This window comes from Piliocolobus tephrosceles, chromosome 2, assembly GCF_002776525.5.
Source record: "Piliocolobus tephrosceles isolate RC106 chromosome 2, ASM277652v3, whole genome shotgun sequence".
Lineage (NCBI taxonomy): Eukaryota > Metazoa > Chordata > Mammalia > Primates > Cercopithecidae > Piliocolobus > Piliocolobus tephrosceles.
Genome location: NC_045435.1, coordinates 42,138,659 through 42,160,127, shown reverse-complemented (window position 1 = coordinate 42,160,127; position 21,469 = coordinate 42,138,659). Strand labels below are relative to the sequence as shown.

Sequence of the window (21,469 nt, the reverse complement as noted above, 5' to 3'; positions counted from 1 at the left end):
ACTCTGAACTTGAGAAGACTGAAATATAGACATGTTTAATAATTTGACCAAGATCTATCTCACAGCTAGTAAGTGGCAGAGCCACAACCCCCATGTCTGGTTCCAGAGCCACCAAACTGTTTCCTTTGTGCATTTGAGAATGTGATAAGAATTCATCTTGGAGAGTCTTAGAGAATCCTGCTGTTCTTAACATTATTTAACCCCAATCTAGCTGAATTCTGTTTTCCCTGATGTACTTTGTAAATTTTGATTAGGTTCATAGAGAGTTTTTCTTTCTGAAAACACGATAGATAAATACTGATATACAATATAATAACACTTAAATATTGTTCACTTATGTATAAGGCTTATCTGTGCATTTAAAACAAAGTTGTGGGATATTTTGTGGACCAAACTTGAAATGCTGGTTATGGTGGAACCAGAGATGGGGATAGGAAGGAAGCCTGGGGGACTGTGTGTGACGATGGGACCCTCCCCTTTACAGAGATACATCACACACACACACACACACACACACACACACACACACACACAATTGTGGTTAAAAAAAGAATACCTAGCACAAAATGTACCATCTTAATAACTTTTAAGTGTAGAGTTCTGAGGTGTCACATCTATTCACATTGTTGTGAAACAGATCTCTCTGGAGCTTTTTCAAGTTGCAAGTCTATGCCCATTAAACAGCAACTCCCCTTCTCTCCTTCCCTTCTTGCCTTGGTCACCATCGTTCTACTTTCTGTTGCTATGAATCCGGCTACTTTAGATAGCCCTCAAAGCAGAATCATACAGTAAAGATACTTCTCGAACTACATTGGAATTATGTTGATAAACCTGTGGTTAGTCAAAAATACATTTAATACACCTAATCTATCGAACATCACGGCTTGGGCTAGCCTATCTTAAACATGCTCAGAATACTTACATTAGCCCACAGTTGGGCAAAATTAACTGGCAAGTGTGGAAACTGTGGCTCGTAGCTACTGCCCAGCGTTGAAAGAGACCATGGTACTGAATAGCCTTAGCCTGAGAAAAGATCCAAACCTAAAATTAAAATATGGTTTTTACTAAATGGATATTGCTTTTGCACCATTGTAAAGTGGAAAAATTGTAAATCAAACCATCATAAGTCAGTGATGACCTGTACTTATCTTTTTTCTGACAGGCTTCTTTCACTTAGCAGAGTGTCCTCAAAGTTCACTTACGTTGTTGCACAAAACAAAATTTTCTTCCTCTTTAAGGCTAAATAATATTTCCTTGTATGCACATACCACATTTTGTTTATTTATTCATCCATAAAGGGACATTTGTGTTGCTTTCACCTATCAGCTGTTGTGAATAATGCTGCTATGAACATGGGTGTGCAAATATCTCTTTGAGGGACTGCTTCCAATTCATTTGGGCATTTACACAGAAGTGGAATTGCTGGATCATATGGTAACTCTATTTTTAATTTTTTGAAGAACTGCCCTATTGTTTTCCATGATGGCTGAACCATTTTATATTCCTACTAACACTGTACATGAGGTCCTTCACATCCTTTCCAACTTTTTCTTTTTTTTTTCTTTTTTCTTTAAATACTAGTCATTGTAATAAGTATGAGGTGATAGCTCCATGTGATTTTTATTTGAATTTCTCTGATGATTAGAGATGTTGCCATCTTTTCATTTGTTTCTTGGCCATTGATACATAATCTTAGGGGAAATATCTATTCAAGCCTTTTGCCCATTTTAAAATCTGGTTGTTTGATTTATTGTTGTTGAGCTATAACAGTTCTTTGTAAATTCTGGCTATTAACCCCTCATCAGATACATAATTTGCCTGTCCACTCTGTTGATCTTGTCCTTTGATAAACATTTGTAAAGTTCAACATAGTCCCATTTGTCTATTTTTGCTTTTGTTTCCTGTACTTTTGGTGTCATTATTCAAGAAATCATGCCAAGTACAATGTCATGAAGATTTCCCCTATAGTTTAGGAGTTTTATAGTTTTAGGTATTACATCTTTAATCCATTTTTAGTTAATTTTTGTATATGGTATAAGTGTCCAAATTTATTATTTTGCATATGGATATCCAGTTTCTTTTCCCCAACACAATTTCTTGAAAATACTGTCCCCTCTCCATCGAATGATCTTGGTACCCTTGCTGAAGTTCATTTGACCATACACACGAGTGTTCATTTGGGGTCCTCTCTTCTATTCCATTGGTCTATTTGTCTGTTTTTATACTGATAACACACAGTTTTGATTACTGTAGCTTTGCAGTATGTTTTAACATCAGGAATATCAGGGCTTGTGAGTTCAACTTTGTTCTTCTTTTAAAATATTTTCCAGCTATCTGGAATCTCTTGAGATTTCACATTAATTTTAGAATAACTTTTTCTATTTCTGCAAACAATGCCATTGGGATTTTTATAAGGGTTGCATTGAATCTGTAGATCACTTTGGGTAGTACAGACATCTTAACAATATTGTCTTCCAACTTAAGAACACAAAATATCTTTCTATTTATTTAGTCTTCCTTAATTTCTTCCAGCAATATTTTACTGTTTTTAGTGTACAAGTCTTTCTCATCTTTAGAGTAGATTTGTTACTAAATATGTTATTCTTTCTATGCTATTTCAAATAGGATTGTTTTTTAATTTCCTTTTTCAGATTGTTCACTGTTGCTGTATAGAAATGCAAGCTTTTTGTTTGCTGATTTTAAATCCTGCAACCTTGCTGAATTTGTCTATTAATTCTAATAGTTTTTCTGTGTGTGAAAGCTTCTGGGTTTTCTACATAAAAAAAATCATGTCATCTGTGAGCAGAGATAATTTTATTTCTTCCTTTTCAATTGAACGCCCTTTATATATTTTTACTATCCAATTGCTCTAGCTAAGACTTCCAATGCCATATTTAATAGAAGTGGTGAGAGGGGAGATCTTTGCCTCATTCCTGATCTTAGAGGGAAAGCTTTCCGTTTTTCACTGTTGAGTATGATGTTAGCTGTGGGCTTGTATTAACTGCCTTTAGTGTGTTGAGGTGGTTTACTTCTATTCCTATATTGTGCAGTGTTTTTGTCACCAAGGAATGTTGACTCTTGTTAAATGCTGTTTCTGCAACAGTTGAAATGATCATGTGACTTTTGTTCTTCATTCTGTTAATGTATTATAACTTTGATTCATTTTCATAAGTTAAATTATCCTTACATTCTAGGAATAAAACCCACTTTATTTAGGCCATGGTATATAATCTTAATGTGCTCTGAATACTGTTTGCTAGTATTTTGTTGAGGATTTTGGCATCTACATTCATCAAGGACACTGGTCTGCAGTTTTCTTTTCTCATAGTGTCTTTCTCTGGATTTGGTATCAGGGTCACGCTGACATATAAAATAACCTAAGTATTCCCTCCTCTTTAATCTTTTGGAATAGTTTCAGGAGGATTGGTGTTAGTTATTTTTAAATATTTGGTAGAATTCTCCAGTGAAGCCATCTGGTCCTGGACTTTTCTTTGTTGGAAGGTATTTTATTACTGATTCAATTTCCTTACTTGTTATTGGTCTGTTCAGACTTTTCGTTTCTTCATGGTTCAGGCTTGGTAGGTTGTGTGTTTCTAGGAGTGTGTCCATTTCTTTAGGTTATCAAGTTTGTGGAAATATAATTGTTCTTAGTATTCCCTTATCCTTTCTATTTCTCTGGCATCAGTTGTAATGTCCTTTCTGTTACTTCTGCTTTTAGTTAGTTGAGTCATCTCTCTTTCTTTCTTAATTTATCTAAGGGGTTGTCCATTTTGTTGACTTTTTTCTTGAAACCCAATCTGGTTTCATTGATTTTACTTCTATTCTCTATTATAATCATTTCTGCTATAATCTTTATTTCCTTTCTTCTCCTAACTTCAGCTTTAGTTTGTTCTTTTTCTGCTTTCTTGAGATGTAAAGTTAGGTTCTTTGTTTGAGATATTTCTTCTTTTTAATATATTATTGCATTTATTGCTATCAGCTTCCCTCTTAGCACTGCTATTGCCATAGCCCAGAAGTTTTGGTATGTTGTGTTTTCATTTTCACTTGTCCCAAGGTATTTTTTAATTTCCACTGTGACCTCTTCTTTGACCTATCGGCTGTTCAAGAGTATGCTAATTTATTTACACACGTTTGTGGAGTTTCCAATTTTCCTTGTGCTATTGATTTCTAGTTTCATCTCATTGTGATCAAAACCTTTTTGAATTTGTTAAGAGTTATTTTGTGACCTCATATGTTGTCTTTCCTGGAAAATGTTCCCTGTGCACTTGAGAAGATTGTATACTCTGCTGTTGTTGGGTGGAATGTTCTGTGTATGTCTGTTAGGTCCAATTGGTGTAAATGTTTCAGTCTTCTCATTATTGATCTTCTGCTTAGTTATTCTATCCATTATTGAATGTGAGGTATGGAAGTCTTCTACTATTATTGTGTTCTGTCTATCTCCCTTCAGTTCTGTTAGTTTGCTTTATATGTTTAGGACCTCTCTGGTTTGGTACACAAATATTTTTTGTCATTATATATTTTTGGTAAATTGACCCTTTTACCATTATACAAAGTCTTTCTTTGTCTCCTGTAACAGTTTTTTATTTAAAGTGTCTTTTGCCAGATATTGGTGTAGGAATTCCTGTTGTCTTTTGATTATCACTTCTATGAAATATTTTTTCTATCCTTTCACTTTTAGGCTATTGTATTTTCAGATCTAAAGTGAGTTTCTTGTAGACAGCATATAATTGGATCCTATTTTTGAATCCATTTAGCAAATCTTTTTTATTTTATTTTATTTTATTTTTTTTTTTTTTTTGAGACAGGATCTTGTTGCCCAGGCTGGAGTGCAGTGGTAAGACTGTGGCTCACTGCAGCCTGAATCTCCCAGGCTTAAGCAACCCTCACACCTCAGCCTCCCCAGTAGCTGTGACTACAAGTGTGCACCACCACACCTGACTAATTATTAAAAATTTTTAGAGAGATGGGGGCCTCACTGTGTTGCCAGGGCTGGTCTCAAACTCCTGGGCTCAACTCCCCAGTAGCTGTGACCACAAGTGTGTGCCACCACACCTGGCTAATTTTTAAAAATTTTTATAGTGATGAGGGGTCTCACTATGTTGCCAGGGCTGGTCTCAAATTCCTGGGCTCAAGCAATCCTCCTGCCTTGGCCTCCCTAAGTGCTGACATTACAGGCATGAGCTACTGCACCCAGCCCAATCTGTATCTTTTGCTTGTGGAGTTTGTTTACATTTAAAGTAATTATTTATAGGGAAGGACTTAGTATTGATATTTTAGTTGTTTTATTGATCTTATAACTTTTTTGTCCCTTCTTTCCTCTCTTAGTGGCTTCCTTTGTGTTTTATTGGTTTTTCACAGAAGACATAAAATTGAAAAGGTTTTACAACCAATTTAACACAGACTACAGTCAATAATAATAGATCCTGGTTGTTTACCATCATACTATTGTACTGGTGTGCTCTTTAAAAAAAAAAAAACTAAATGCTGCATTAATTTGCATTTCTTTGATTACTTCTAAAATTGAGTATTGCTTCATTTCCTTCCTTCTTTCTGTCCTTTCTTCCTATTTCTGAGAATTGCCTTTTCATATTCTATGCTTATCTGGTGTTGATTGTCCATTTATTAATTTGAAACATTTTTTGTAAATTAGCAATATTTACTTTGTCATATTTTACAAATATTTTTCCTAGTTTGAAATTATCTTTCAGTTTGTTTATGTCATATGAAAGATATATACAAATTTATCATTATACATATTTAACATATGGAAGTTTTATAATATCATATAATCAAATCTATTCCTCTTTTCTTTATGGTTTCTGCCTCTAGTATTCTGTTATCTAGTGCTAGAATTACTTGTCAGGAGTCACATTTTCTTTTGAACCAATACTTCCAAGTATTACTTGCACTTTATTCTGTTCGTAACAGTTTCAATGTTCAATCCATTGAATGTTCTATATCTTATGATAGTCCTTGAGATGAGCTGTATATTTTTAATTAGTTTTTGATTGATCAAGACATACGTTCAAGTAAAATTTTCCTTTAGGTTTTATTGTCTATTTTTGAACCATTGTATTTCTGACAGTGTCTTTCTGTTGTTTTCTCATCTGAATAAAACCTGAACAAGAGCTCTTGATTTATAGACTTTTTCAGCAATGCTTTCTATAGGTTTTTCTCTATTGGCTTTTAAAGTTGCAAAAACTGTTAGGGATTTTTTAATTTATTTGAATTTTTTTTCTTTTTAAGATAATTTGTATTCTTTATTGTCCACCCAACCCCTGCAGACGGGAATTTTTTTAAAAAAGAGAATATGTGTGTGTTACCTGGATGCTTATACTTTCTTTAATCTTGAAATTAAAAAATTGCACATAGTTGTGTGTAAACATAAGTGCTCCAAATTTTAATTCAGGTATTTTGTAGCTCAGGGAAGTTTTCTGTTATGACTGTATTATTGTATATACTGCGTGTGTTTTCTTCAGAACATTAATTACCCATATGTTAGATCTGCCATTTTCTTCCTCCATGTCTACTATCTTTTTTCTCATGTTTTAAAATTCTTTGTCCCTATTTAATTGTTTACTTGTTTTGCTACTGGAAAAGTTTCTTAAATGACCAATGTTTAAGTTTTCCATTTATTTTTGTTTTGCTGTATTGATTTTTTTTTTTCTTTTACTGATACATTGCATATTTTATTCCTGGTATTGCACTTTTAATTTCCTCACCATTTTGCCTATAACTTCTTTATTTTCTTTCTTAGTTCAGCTATTTTTCAGGCACATTGGAATCTTGTTCTATACCACTTTACCTTCCCTTATTTCTTGCTTTAAAGAGCCTATGTATGGTTGAGACTTATGGTTACCACAAAGCAGTTGCTCTCAAAAATTTCCCCCCTTCTTGGTAATAAAACAATGTTGAAAAAATATACCTCCCTGCCTTTTTAATACCATGAACACTTACACCTTATAAATTATAAAATATTTTTATAGGTCCTTTTTACTGTTGTTTACAACCTTGAACAAGGCAAGATCTATTCAGGCTAGACATTTGCCCACAGCAGGCTATAGACACTCTCTTGATTCCTAGCACCGTCTCTCTGGTTGCTGTTAGTATTTATTCTGGCTGATGTAAAATTTCATGCCCAGTGAAATTATTAAATAAAACTGTGGGACCAGGAAGGGAAAATTAACACTTTGTGGTTGCATCATTTTTCACTATCTTGCTGGTGTCAGGATGAGGAATCTGGGAAGCAGGGTCTGTCCATTGTCTGTTCAGCCTTCAGGTTGGTAGGAATAACACCATAACCTGTGTCTCCCTTTGTCATGATGAGCCAAAAGGATCTATTTTTAAAACCTCACCTCTATGTACTAGCACCTCCAGGAAGTTTGTGGTGTCCAATAAGCAAGGGTCTAGGGAAGCAGCCTTGGCTCCTGCTGCTGAGTGGTGAAAATTGGCTTGGCTCCTGCTGCTGAGTGGTGAAAATTGGAGTAGGTTTAAGGCTACCTTGCTACTTGGCTTTATTCTGATAACTGAGCTCCCATCTCTCTCCAGATAATCCGAACCCCAAGGGCTTACATCTAGTCTTTGGAGCTATTTCTGTTCTTCATTTTTATTTCCTTATCAGTCTTCCTTTAATGTTATGCCTGCGTTGCTCACTCTTTCATGCCTACAGCATTGATTCACAGTACAAGAATTTGAAGATATTTCAAATTATTCAGTGATGGATCACCTAAAATTTTAAGGTATTTGCCTGTTTGCTGAAGATTCCTTCCAGCAATTTAAAACTTTGCTCATTCTCAATGGCCTCTTGGTCACTTCAGCCTACCAAATCTGACATTTGAAATAGATGCCATCAGGTGGTGTGGTTTGTGAGATGGCTCTGCCTTACCCCAGAAGGATGCAACTTCAGGGGCTCTACCACTATGCTCACTTTTCTAGAAAATGGAAAGAAACACCTCTACTTGGAAACCTTGAGACCATTTTTTATGTTTGGGGACAAAAGTGATTTGCCAGTGTTTCATAGGTGGCCAGCGAGGGGACTGGGGTTAGAACCCAGGCAGTCTTCCTGGCCCCAAGCTCTCATCTCCCCACTGCACTGTCCTAGTTGTGCACCTCAACATAGGGCTGGGTTCAAAATTATTGCACCATTTTGCCACCTCTTGTTTTCTGGTAATCCCAAATGCTAGGAAATTCCAGTGCCAAGAGCCAAGAGTTCACAGTAGGAAAGGAAGCATCCCAAGAAAAGGGCCTTGTAGTTCCAACTGTACCAGCATAGGTTACCCAGCACTGGCAGTGGGCAAACACCTACACAGAATGTTGTCACTGAGAAAAAAAATGGCATGCAGAGCTGGCTGAAACTGAGAGTGCAGGAGGCGACCACTTCCCCTCTGCTGTAATGTCACCCCAGGGGCCACCACAATGGGTTCCACCGAATGTAGACATAGGACACTTGGCAGTCTGATGCTAAATGTGCTGCTACCTGGCCAAGGCCAAGAACAAGCTCAGGGGACCAAAAGGACAATTATTCCTCTGTCAAGCTCCTACACATCCATTTTAGTCAGGATAGGGCATGTTACGCTGTGGTAATTAACCACTCTGAAACAGCATTGGCTTAATATAGTTAAGGTGTATACTCCCTCATCCAAAGTCCACTGCAGGTCCAAGCAACTCTTCATGCAAGGATTCAGCTGTCAGCACTTGATCTTGGGACTTCAGAGGGATTGCCACAGTGGGAAGGTAGGACTGGAGGACCTGGCACTGGCAACTAAAAGCTTCAGCCTGGAATTGACATCCATCATTTCCCCTCACATCCCATTGGCCAGAACTGGTGCCAGGGTCTCAGCTGCCAAGCGGGGAGGTACTGGCTGTGGTCAGTACTAGAAGTTTCTACCACAGCTCTGAAACCTGATCATTTTGAGGAGAAAGGTGAAGGGTAAAGTTTGGCATATTTTTCTTTTCTTTTTCCTGAGAGATAATGTAAGTTCACAAGTCTTAGGTGCACAGGTTGATGAATTTTCACAGAGTATGCACTCCAAGCAGGATGCAGCTCAAGATATGCAGCGCTCACAGCTCCCCACCCAGTATCCTGGTGCCCAAGCAACTACCTCCAAACTTCTCTTCTGACCTCTAACACTGTAGATCAGTCTTGCCTGGATTTTGTATTTTATATAATGGAATCCTTAGTTATACACTCTATTGTATCTTTTCATTCAATACTTTGAGATTTATCCGTGTTGCTGCAAGTATTACCAGTTTGTTTTTGTTGTTGTTGTTGCTGTGCAGTATACCATTGCATTCTTAAAACACCACCATTTAATTAATATTTCCACTGTTTAAAGACATTTGTTAGGGGATTAAAATAAATACGTAAAGTTGCTGTAGGCGATCTTGACCATCATCAGGAACCTAGCACTCGGTTCCCTTGGGTATACACAGGGGTAGAGTCGCTGGTTCCTATGGCAGGTGTTTGCTTACCTTGATTAGATGTTTCCATGTGGTTGCTCCAATCCACTCTCCCATCAGCAGGGGATGAGATTCCAGTTGGTTGTTCCACATTCTCATCAGCACTGGCCTTGCTGTTTCAGTCATCCAGTGGCTGTGATATGGAATCTAATGTCACTGATTTGCAGTTCCCTGATGCTAAGTACCCTTTCGTGTGTGGATTGACTATCTGGATCTCTCCTTTTGTGAAATATCTTTTCAAGTCTTTTGTCAATTTTTAACTGAGCTATCTATATTTTTCTTGTTGTAGGGGTTCTTCATATTTTCTAGTCCTAAGTCGTTTATTGAACAAAAGGCAACTTTTTTTCTTTTTGCTCTTAATGGTGTCTTTTGAAGTTCATTTTAATAAAGTTCAAGGTTTTCCTATTTCTTTTCCGTTTAGTATTTGACAGTATTTTGATATTATTGTCAAAATATACACAGCCAGGTCTCCTCGTGCGTTATCCTCTGCTCAGGGGGCTTTCAAGGGGACTAGATGGAGAGAAGGGGAGGGGAGCAAACTTGAACCCTGAGTTCCCTGATTAATAAATAGGGACCGGCGGGAATCCTTACCACAGCAGGGGGCGAGGCATTGGAAGCCTGGGAAGGGAGACTAGACTCCCCTGCCTGGAGGCCCGGGCAGCAAGTAGGGAATGGAAGCAGAGGCGTGGGTCATGAATGCTGCCCCCCGTGAAGCCCATGGTCCTGCCCTCCACAGTCAAGGGCTGACCAAGTCTCACCCTCAAGTCAAGCAAGTAGACCACTCCCGGTGCAGGGGGATCCAGGAAGGTCCCTGAAGAGTCCTCTGCTGTCCTTCCCTTCTGGTGACCGCACCTGCGTCCACAAGAGGAGTGGCTGCCCCTCAGGGGAGGGGACAGCAGCGCCCAGTGTCCCTCCTCGCCTCCGCGCGGCTGTTCTCCGTGTCCTTCCCTCTGTGCCTGCTGAAACACGAACATGGACGGCCCGTCTGCCTCCTCCGCTTCAGACTATAACAGGACTTCGCCCCAAAGTGCCGGGAAACGGCAGTTCCACTACCAAACAGGTCTACACCCAAGAGAAACGTGTGTGCACGTTCACCAAAACCACATGAGAACGCTCACAGCAACCCTATCCCTTCTAGCCCCAGACGAGTGTCCATCAACAAAAGAAGGGGTAAAGCGGGGCTCACCCTCGCAGTGACCTGGACACGGCAGCGAGAGCGCACTGCGTGCACGCAGATGACACACAGCGCCGCGTGGAAGACGCCAAGCTCGGGGAGCGGGCGGTGTGATCCCGTAGCTCCAAAGCGGCGCAAAGGCCCCAGGCGCCAGGCCCTGCGGGGCCCGGGCAGCGTGCGATGCGCTGTCTCTCCACTTGGGGACTGCTGCTCCGGCGAGTCCAGTAAAGCTCAGTAAGCTGTAGCTCGCTGGGCACGTCAGGACGCGCACTACAAGCCAAAAAGTTAAAAGAGGTCTGCGCCAGGGAGGCGCGCGGGCGGGAGACCTCGACTCTCAAAGCGCCTCCTTCAAACCCTTCGCCGCGTCTGCTGGGGCTGGGGCGGAATCCTCTCATCCCCGCCGGGGCTCCTTCCGGGCCGCGGGGCTCCCTCCGGGCCGCGGGGCTCCGAGCCGAGGGGCCGCTTCCGTGGAGACGGCCCTTTTGAGCTCGGACAAAACACTCTGGCTGCGGCGAAGGGCCCTGGCCGCCGGGCGGCGCCTTCTGATGGCGCAGGGCGGACTGGGAGGCCGCAAAGGACGCGGGGAGGGCTGGGAGGCGAGAGGCCGGGCCTCCGCCTTGCCGTTCGCTGCGGGACGAGCTCCCTGTCCTGTCCCTTCCTGGGGGCGCCCCTGCAGTGAGAAGCAGAGCTGGCGGCGGGGCCCAGCCCCTCCCAAGGGCGACTCCCCTCCCCCCACAGGGGGCCGGGGCCTGAAGCCGTCACAGCGGAGTTCGCTGCTTCCTATTCAGGCTGTGCTGGCCCGAGGCTCGGCGTGGTCTCGCTCTCTTCTCAATTAATTCATTTTAGGGGGACAGGCAATACATTTACATGGTTCAAACACAAAAATGATTAAAAAGTTTGCTTTGAAATACTTGCTTTCCCCCAGCCCTGTCGATCCTGTTCTTCTGTGCCCCCTAAAGGCACCTTCTGCTCTTTGCCTATCACAGGCTTATGCCAAAAGCCAGCAAAAGAATGTAGCGGGGCCACTCCGCTTCTTTGTCACAGCAAAGGGAGCCTAGGCTGCCCTTGTTCTTGTTCGTCTCCCTCCATCCTTCCATCCTTCCTTCCTTCCTTCCCTTCTTCCCGCATTCTCGCTTTCCCTCCCTTCTCCCTTCCCTCCTTCCCTCCTTCCTTCCTTTTTCCTTCTCTCCCTCTTTCTTTCCTCTCTCCCTCCCTTCTTTTTTCCCTTTCTCCTTCCCTCTTTCCTTCCTTCTTCCTTCCCTACTCCTATCCTCTCTTCCTCCCTCCCTTCCTCCCTCCTCCTTCTTCCTTCCCTCCTTCCTTCCTTTCTCTCTCCTTCTCTCCTTCCTTCCTTCCTCCCCTTCTTCCTCCCCTTCTCCCTCCCTCCTTCCCTCCCTTCCTATCTCCCTTCCTTCCTTCCTTCCTTCCTCATTCCCTCCCTTCCTCCCTTCCCCCTCTCCTTCTTCCTTCCTCAGTCCTGGAGCCCTTTCCTTAGGCCTGCACAGAGCTTTTTCATTCTTTCTGACGTCCACCTCAAGTGCTTCCAGGTGTACCCATGATCTTTTCAACGGACACCCTGTGGATAGGAACTTGGGCTGTGTGCGTTCCATTTTGTGCTCATGCAGGTGTATCTATAGGATCAATCTCCCCTGTTTTCGACATCCCTAACTACTGCCTGCTGACCCTCCAGCCCCACCATGGCTGTGTACCCAGTGTCAACTACCTGGAGACTTGCCAGGACTATAAGTCCTGTGGCCCTGATTTCCTGGCTCTGCAGCCCTGAGTCTCTGCCTGCAGGGGACTCCTGCTGAGGGAGGACTTGACTGACCAGATCTGCCTCCTGAGCAGGCCCCTTAGATGGGACCTCATGTGAGCCTTTGGTGTCCAAGGACCAAACCATGGAAGGCTCAGAGTGACTAAGAGGTTCAAAGACTCTTAGGCAGTGAGGCCCACAGGAGGTAGGACCCCCAGCGGTGTGATGTGGGAGCCAGGTCAGATGCAGAGGCCCAGGCCCGGTGTGGATAGGGGCAGGCTGGAGGGGCTTAGCAGGGGGACCCCACACACTGGGCTGCCAGCCTGCAGCCTCTAAGGCCAAGTGTGAGGCCTGTGGGGGTGGGGATCCTGTGTGTAAGGCCTTTGACTTCGCCTGTGTGAGAAATGAATATCTTGGCCAGTGGGTGAGCTCTGTGTGCCACCCAAGCACGAAGTCCACTTTCTAACCTTCATGTGAACTTCGTGATCCATGATGGAAGCTGATCATGATGGAAGCTGCCTGTGACACTTTATTCCTGTCAGTATCCAATTAGTATCCGTCAAGCACTGTGGGAGGCTGTGCAGTTATTCCCAAGTTGTCTCCTGAAGACGGAGCTTCCTGGCCCTGGTGACTCAGTCTCTACCATGGGCGAGGAACGGTGTGGCAGGTGTGGCAGCTCCAGGCACCATCGGTGGCTGCACTGTCGCTCTTTCTCCCCTGGTACCAGGCTAGCATGTCCGGTAGGGGCTGCTGCATCAGCCTTGATTCTGGAATGAAGCTGACATGGAACAGACACCCAGCCATGCTGAGAGAGGCATAAATACACGAGAGAAATAAACCTTTGTTATTTGAAGTCCCTAGGACATGGAGTCATTTGTTCTTTGGTATGACAGCTTAAGCTGGCCCATACAAGCTCTTACTCCTACCATAGAGCAGGGAATGGGACAGACGTGGTCTCTGCCCCTGTGGAAACATAAGGACCTGAGAAATAGCCACTCTCCCTGACAGAGAAGCCGGGGGAAAGCAGGGTTAGGACAAAGGTCTGGAGTTCTGTCTTCAGCGTTCTAAGCTGAGGCATCCACAAGATAGCCAAAGGGAATTGCCAAGTGTGTGGTCAGGTGCACACATCTGCAGCTCAGGAGAGAGGCTTGGTGTGTAAATCTGGGCATCATTGGAACATGGATTGCCAGAGAGGAGTTAGGCACTGTGGTGAAGGTGGTAGTTCACACCCCTCAACACCCACCACACCACGGTTTGGCCATTTGTTCATTCCTGAAAAACATGAACCTTTTGGAAATCCACAAAAGTCTCATAAGGGAAGAAGGAACGGGTGGGAGGAGACTTGCCATCATGTATGGAACGTGAATTCAGGCTGCTTGTGTTTTAAATTATGAAATAGAAACCTCTGATAATTGAAGGACTTGGGGACATCGGAGTTGGAGGTATTTGAGTTCGTATCCCAGCCCCCTTAAAGTAGTGTTTCCAAAATTGGGTGTACATATCATTGGTAGTATACAAGTTGATTTTAGGGGACATATGAATTCTGTTATTTTATAGTTGTGCTATTTTGTTTAGTTAGCCTTTGTTTATGGCATGTGATACTGGTTTTCCATCTTCAGTGATGATACGTGCAAGTTGAAGAAAGATATTTAAACAAAGGCAATAATTTGATTTAAAGGAAACTTTTAATAATCGCACATATAGTGTATAAATATGCCATGAAAACTGAGTGACTCAAGTTTGAGAAACACTTCCTTAAAGGTAAATACTGATGCCTGCATGCAACAGATGACAAGGGGGATACAGTGTAGTTTAGTGGCCTGGCCAAGGGCCCTGGCTGCTCCATGGTGCCAATGGGATACACAGCCAAGCCTGGGAAGATGGTCCATGTCCTCCAAGGCCAGCAGGAAGGGCTTGCCCAGTGAGGCAGCCACAGGGCTGGGCCTGGAGCCCAGGGTTTCCCAGTGGACGCTACTGCTCAGCCCTCCTGGCCCACATCTCTTAACTCACTTGGAGGGGGTCCCTCCTGGAGGCAGGATGCCCCTTCACACCCTATCCTCCCTGCTCATTTTCTAACATGACCAGCAAGTGCTTTGACCTCTCTTGGAAATGTCTCTGGCCTCCTGATTTTGGAAATGAAAAATGTCCACACCGTGGCCTGGTGGGGGTGGAGGATGGGTGTTAAAAATCAGTCTTCCAAGTGGAAAAATATATGATGGGAATTTTGACAAACAGTTGGGGAAGGATTAGGATAAGAATGAAGAGATTTATGGAAATGAAACTATGGCCGAAAAGTTCAAAAAAATTTTTTTTTTTTTTTGTCAACATGCCGAATGATAAAATTACTTCATCACTCGCCGAGGCTTTCTGAAAGTTGAATACCAATAGGTCTTCCAGGGGCCAGCTGACGCCCTGCACCAAGAATAGGGATGGACAGGGAAGGATGTGACCCAGCAGAGACAGTTTCAGTTTGTGAGCAAACACCTGTCATGTCCAGGAGGCCTGGAGACCTTGTGGCTCTTGTCACATAATGAAGGGGTTGAAGAATTTCTTCTACAGGCTGTGGAACCCGGACTCAGCCCTGGACCATGACTTTCCCTCTGTCATTCATTGGCTGTGACACTGGGTGATCAATTTCCCCTCTGAGCCTCAGTTTTTCCATTTGCAGAATGTGGGGAGGAACCCCCCCCCCTTGGGTTTGTCGTGCGAAGGCAATGAGGTGTTTCTCATGCACAGCTGTCAACACCGTGAGAAAATGTGCCGCTCCCCATCTTCCCAGGAGCCTCGATGCCTTCTGCATGGGCATTTCTTCCATTGCAAGCAGTCTGGTTGACTGGAGCAAGACTTGGAGAGGATGTGGGTAGCTCTCAGAATCAAAGAAAAAGTGAAAAATCAATCCGTAAGGGCCAGTGTGCAGACAGTCCCCTCTCAGGAACTGAGGGACACTCCTCAGGGAGCCATGGCAGCAGCACAACAGGTCAGCTGTTTCCATCTTGGCATGACTCCACTAAGACTCAGCGTCCTGGGGGAACCAGAGTCTGATTGGCTTGGCCTGTGTCCCAGCTCCTAGCCCAGGAAATGCCTCAATTGATTGTTACACCAGGACTACATGCAACATAGACTTGTGCCCCAGAGCCAAATCAGTGAGTGCCATCAGAAGGACCGGGCATGGGGAATGAAAATAAACCACCAACAACAACAAAAAAATGGGGGAACCAACCACAAATTCCTTCCACTGAATGCTGGAGCCCATATTTTCATTTGCGTGGTCCACCCTCGCCATTCTGTGTCTTCCAGTCGCAGCTACTCTTCAAGGATCACTAAAGACCATCCACCTACTGAACAGTGATCACAGCATCAGTGTGTTAACTTCTGCTATGAGCACCAATCTTCACACTCTCCAAAGTGCTTTATGATTGCAGTTCCTATCATATCCACTCCTGTTGGCTTTTCACACATACTGATGAGCTGTCAAGGCAGGGGATCCCCCATTTCCAGGGCCCTTCAGAGGTTCAGATGAGAGAAGAGAGAGGAAGTGAGTGACCTAAGCTCATAAGGCTTGTACGTGATGGAGCTAGGGCTTTACTTACTAATTTTAGGAATTTTTCTGTTTATTCTCTTGAGACCTCTGCAGATCAAAATCATTGTATCTAAAAATAGTAATATTTTATTTCTTCCCTCTTAATAATTATGTATTCTGTTTTGTTTTTATTTAATTGCACTACTTAAAAAATTTTACAATAAAAAAGTGACAGCTGATACCTCTATTTATTTCCTGGACTTGATGAGCATGTTTCTCAGGTTCTGCTGTAAAGCACAATGTGTAAAGTATGTAAAATGGTGTTTGGCATACAGTAAGTGCTACATAGGTGTTAATATTTTCATCACTCTGTAGTTCTGAACTCATCTGCCTAACAAGCATAACCCGCCCCCACTATCCCTCCTATACCCTAGACGTGAGTATAGCTGAAGAGGGCCTTGGTTTGGTTTGATTCCATCACGTATGCACTCAGTGGAAACTCAGTAAGTATTTATTAACTTAAAATGCATGCCTGAGTGAACGAATCAGTCCAACGAGTTCTAGCAGCCCTCACCTGGGTCACACTGGCCTCATGGCCAAGGAAAAGGAGCTTGCAGAACCAGGTGATGGTTTTTCAAGCTTGTATGGATAGTCTCCAAAGACAGTCACCATCAATTCCTTTCCTCCGTGTATGTGCTGGATGATTCTTACACCAAGTACTGGAATCTTGCCTTTGTCTTACTAACAAAGTCTGGACTAACCTTAGTGACTTGCTTAACCAATGGATTGTGATGGAAGTAACATTCTAGGACTTCTGAGGCTGGGCTTGTAAGACACCTGGATCTCTTGATAATGTTCCCTCCTGGAATCTAGCTGTCAGGCTGTGAGAATCCCAAGCCACATGGAGATGCCACATGTGAGTGCTTCAGTGAAGAGCCCCCACTGAGGCTCCAGGTGACAGTCAGAATCCACTGCCCACTGTGTGACTGGGCCATTTTGGACATCCAGCCCAGCTGAGCCTTCAGATGGCATGCAGCCCCAGCCAGAAACTGACTACAACCTCATAAGAAACCCAAGAAAGAACTACTGAACCCAGACCACAGGGTCATTAGATCATAAACCATTACTTTAAGCCACTCTGTATGGGGACTTTTTTTTTTTTTTTTTTTTTTTTGTGAGACAGAGTCTCTCTCTGTCACCCAGGCTGGCGTGCAGTGGCGCGATCTCGGCTCACTGCAAGTTCCGCTTCCCGGGTTCACGCCATTCTCCTGCCTCAGTCTCCTGAGTAGCTGGGACTACAGGTGCCCGCCACCACACCTGGCTAAATTTTTTGCATTTTTGGTAGAGATGGGGTTTCACTGTGTTAGCCAGGATGGTCTCGATCTACTGACCTCGTGATCTGCCCACCTTGGCCTCCCAAAGTGCTGGGATTACTGTGTGATGGTTTTAAAAGCAGTAATAGATACCCAGAGAGCTTCTGCTTAGAAGGCACACATCACTTCCCTGCTCAGAATCCAGCACTGAACTCCCAATATATTGGTCAAGAAGTGATGTCCACAGGGCAGAAAAATATGGGCGTTCCTCAAAGAGGTAGCAAGTATTTAGGAATAACAGTAAGAGAATAAAGTGGCTGGATATAAAATAAACACAGTGATAAGTTGCATTTATATATACTTGCAATAACCCTGTACAAAATAAAGTGAACAAAGATCTATTTTACAATCACGATAACAATAAAATATCTAGAAAAAACATTAGTGCCTTGGATACATATAGTTCCTAGGACAGTCCCCTAGGGAGGCTGTGAGAAGTTTTGTAATGAGCTCATTAGCAGAGATTGCATATTGGGAAATTTCCAGCAAAGTTGCAAATTGGCATACTGCTTCTGCCAAATGACTAAAAATGTTATTTTGAACTGCTAAAACTTCCCTGTGTATGTGCTGAGGTTGGGATAAAATGGCAAAGTAGGATGGCTGGTCTGATTGGACTCCAATGTAAACATTCTCTCAAGTATGTGCTAAAGCAAAAAGCATGAGGTCAGCTGCAAGTGAACAAGTTGTCAGGCTTCTGCCTCAGCTTCCATGAAAGCAGTTAGCAGAGGCAGCCCTGCCGACCTCTGAGCTTTGCATACCCTGGGTGTCCAGCATAGATCTGGGTATGATCTCCAGGAGCGCCTTCAGGGCTGCAAGCTTCCATTATAAGCTTAGCAAGTGTCTCTGACCATCACTTCCTCTGGAAGTGTATTCTTTAATAAACCATTGCATTCATGAGTGAAACTGAATAAACATCCCAGGATTCTCAATCTTTGGGAAAAAGCTTAATCTACAGTCACAAATTGTCTCACTAGAGAAAATGCCACTGTACACAGTACACACACGTGGTTACATACTGCTTCTAATGGTTACTGACTCTATGAACCTTGTCCCCAAGCCCCAAGTTGAGAAAAGATTGTATTTTAGAGGTTTGAATGACAAAGGGAGGGAAAGGATGGGGAGATGACACAATCCCTCCCCAAGATGAACCCTTTCCACAGGTGTGTCCATCTCCTAGGTGCACCCTTTCCCCAGGTGCACCCACTTCCCAGTGTACCTTTCTCCCAGGTATACCCTTCCCCCAGGTATACCCACTCCCCAGGTGCACCCCTCCCCTAGGCACACCCTTCCCCTTTGTGTACCCTTTCTAGGTGCACCTTTCCCACAGGTACACTCTTTCCCCAGGTGCACCCACATCCCAGGAACACCCTTTCTCTGAGTGCACCCACTCTCCAGGTACACCCTCTTCCCAGGTGCACCCACTCCTCAGGTACACCCTTCCACCAGGTGCACCCTCTCCCCAGGTGTACGTTTCCCCCAGGTGCACCATTTTCCCAGGTATACCCACTCCTTAGGTGCACCCTTCCCTCAGGTGTATCCTCTCCTCAGGTACACCCATTTCCCAGGTGTGCTCTCTTCCCAGATGTACCCTCTCCCCAAGTTTACCCAATCCCCAGGTGAACCTTCCCCCAGGTGTACCCACTTGCCAGGTGTACCCTTTCCCCAGGTGCTCCCTCTCCCCAGGTGCACCTTTTCCTGAGGTACACCCACTCCCCGGTACACCCTTCCCCCAGATGTACTTTTCATCTAGGTGTGCCCTTCCCACCAGATGCTCCTCCCCTTGGTGTGCTCTTCCCCTGGGTGTACTTGACTCCCTTTCCTTCAGTAGGGTTCTGCTCAGTGATTACTCTGTCATAAAGCCTCCCTCACCACTCTGTTTAAAATGCAACCTCCCTCAACTCTCCTTCTCCTCTCCCCTACTTTATTTTTCTCCATTTCATATAGCTGATAATTCCCATCTTTATTTTGCTTATTGTCTGTTCCCAGTCATGTAAGTCTTATGTGGTGTTTTTTTTTTTTTTTTTTTGAAATTTTGTTCTTTGCTATATCTCAGTGTCTGGGACAGTGTCCAACACATCCTAGGTGCTCAGTACACATTTATCAAGAGAATGAATGGACTGAACACATCCATCTCCCTTCCCTGACTCTGAACTTCTGGAGCACAGGGACTCTGCCTTTTACATCCAGGCCAATAGATAGCAAGTGCTTGTTTAAATGTTGGTTGAACTCAGTGGCCCACCCATTATAGCATGAAGACACCAATAATTTCATGAAACTTCAGTGAAAAACCCTTATAGAAAAAACTCTCCCAGGTGTACGCCCTCTGCACCAATTGCAAAGCTCTCAACGTCATGAATAAGCATTTCTTTAGAAGCTGACTGATATGGTTTGGATTTGTGTCCCTGCCTGAATCTCACCTCAAATTGTAATCCCCAATATTGGAGGAAAGGCCTGGTGTGGGGTGATTGGATCATGTGGGCAGATCCCCCTTGTTGCTCTTGGTATAGTGAGTTCTCCATGATATCTGGTTGTTTAAAAGTGTGTGGCACCTCCTGCCTCTCTTTCCTCTTCTTCCTTCTCTGGCCATGTAAGATGTGCCTGCTTTCCCTTTGCCTTCCACCACGATTGAAAGTTTCCTGAGACCTTCCCAGCTATGCTTCCTGTGGAACCTTGAGCCAATTAAAACCTCTTTTCTTACAAGTTACGCAGTCTCAGGTAGTTTTTTATACAATGTGAGAACAGACTAATACAGTGACCTCACTGGGATTTATGCAATCTTATCAGAAATGAAATTTCACAAGTCCACAGTGTCAGTGCCATGGGGAACCTAAGAATCCCGGAAGTCAAGGGTAGCTCTTTGCCAGTCCTGAACCCTCAGCACAGGGAATCAGTGTTGTACTCACTGGAGCAACCCTACAAATGGAGAGACGGCCACGTGTGAGTCTAAGCAGACCTGGACTTGGCAGGGAGGACCCAGGCAGCCCAGGGACACAGTGCCCGTGTTCATGTTTCCTGTAGAACTTTACAAGCATGATACCCATCTCCAGCATGAGCCATCAGGGCCCTAGCCTGGACCTGAAATCAGAGCCTGCAACCCCTGTGTCTCCCTTTCCCTTCCTCAGCCTACACCCCTGCTTCCTTAGCCAGCAGGACCTGCTAGGGAGGCTGTCCTAGCCCCACCTGGCCTGACCTTTGGGGCCTGAGAGGGTAAGTCTAGGCTAGGTGTATGTGTGTGGATGTGGGGTAGACAGCAGCCCACTACCTTAGGAGCAGGTTCCCTGTACACAGACCCCTGCTCCCTGAAGGTGGCGGAGGGATATCCAAGGATGTGTATGTGTTTGCCTATTCACTTGCTCACTAAGCCCCGCCTTCTGCAGACACCCTGGCGATGCTGGGTGTACAAGGATGAGACAATAGACCTCCCCTTCTGCACCTGAAGAGGGCCTGCTGCATGCATCCACCAAGAGTGGAAATACCAAACACATTAATAAGTGCTTCCAAATAATACACTTGCACAGCTATTGCCCAATGAGTAATTTCTGATATGGCCTTGGAGCGTGTGTCAGGACAGATGAAGATTTATTCCTTGTGCCAGTCCCATTCTCTGCATTTTCCCTTTCTTCCCAACTCTCCAATCTCCCAGTATGGATGTAGTAAAATATTGATAAATTTTACAATCTATTATACATTAGTAGTCTATTAAGACTATGTACTACACTGCAAACACAATAGTAGCATATGGTGGGTTTTTTTCCTAGTCCAACTTTTTGTTTTGCTTAGAGTTAATGATTACCTCATTTTAAAATTTGCTTCATTTTGGTGCACTGATCTTTATTTATTTTTTCAAAACGCTGCATTACATCTGTCAAGTACATGGCCATATCCTTTACAAGGTGCCTCATCCTCATCCTGCAGGCTCAACCCCACTGTGCCCCAGCACTTCTGCCCTGCTGCACAGGGACTCCGGCTGCCCAGGCTGCAGGCATCCTGAGAGTGACTATTGCCCATGTCCTGTACCAGTTCCCTGCTGTTTGGACGAACGGAGGCAAGATGGCGCAGTTCCGGCTTCTTCACCGTCAGCTTTCCCGCGCCCGGGAAAGACACAGGTCAACTGCGCAGGCGCAACCCGACCTCTGACGGAGAAAAACCAGAACCCGCCTAGCCACGCCTACTGCCCCGCCCCTGACCCG

At 44.0% G+C, this 21,469-nt stretch overlaps 1 protein-coding gene and 1 long non-coding RNA gene across 2 annotated transcripts; both read right to left on the bottom strand.

Moving 5' to 3' along the window:
• Positions 1 to 10,275: 10,275 nt before the first annotated feature.
• On the bottom strand, positions 10,276 to 13,121 carry LOC111542318. The gene is made up of 3 exons (XM_026456374.1): positions 13,073 to 13,121; positions 10,646 to 11,303; positions 10,276 to 10,418 (listed from the first exon to the last, which is right to left on the bottom strand). Exons 1-3 carry the CDS (start codon positions 13,119 to 13,121, stop codon positions 10,340 to 10,342), a joined length of 786 nt encoding a protein of 261 aa, XP_026312159.1. The 3' UTR covers positions 10,276 to 10,339.
• Positions 13,122 to 14,055: 934 nt separating this feature from the next.
• On the bottom strand, positions 14,056 to 16,957 carry LOC111544657. The gene is made up of 4 exons (XR_002732237.2): positions 16,668 to 16,957; positions 16,149 to 16,193; positions 15,977 to 16,036; positions 14,056 to 15,888 (listed from the first exon to the last, which is right to left on the bottom strand). It is a non-coding gene; the product is annotated as an uncharacterized LOC111544657 (long non-coding RNA).
• Between the last annotated feature and the right edge of the window lie 4,512 nt (positions 16,958 to 21,469).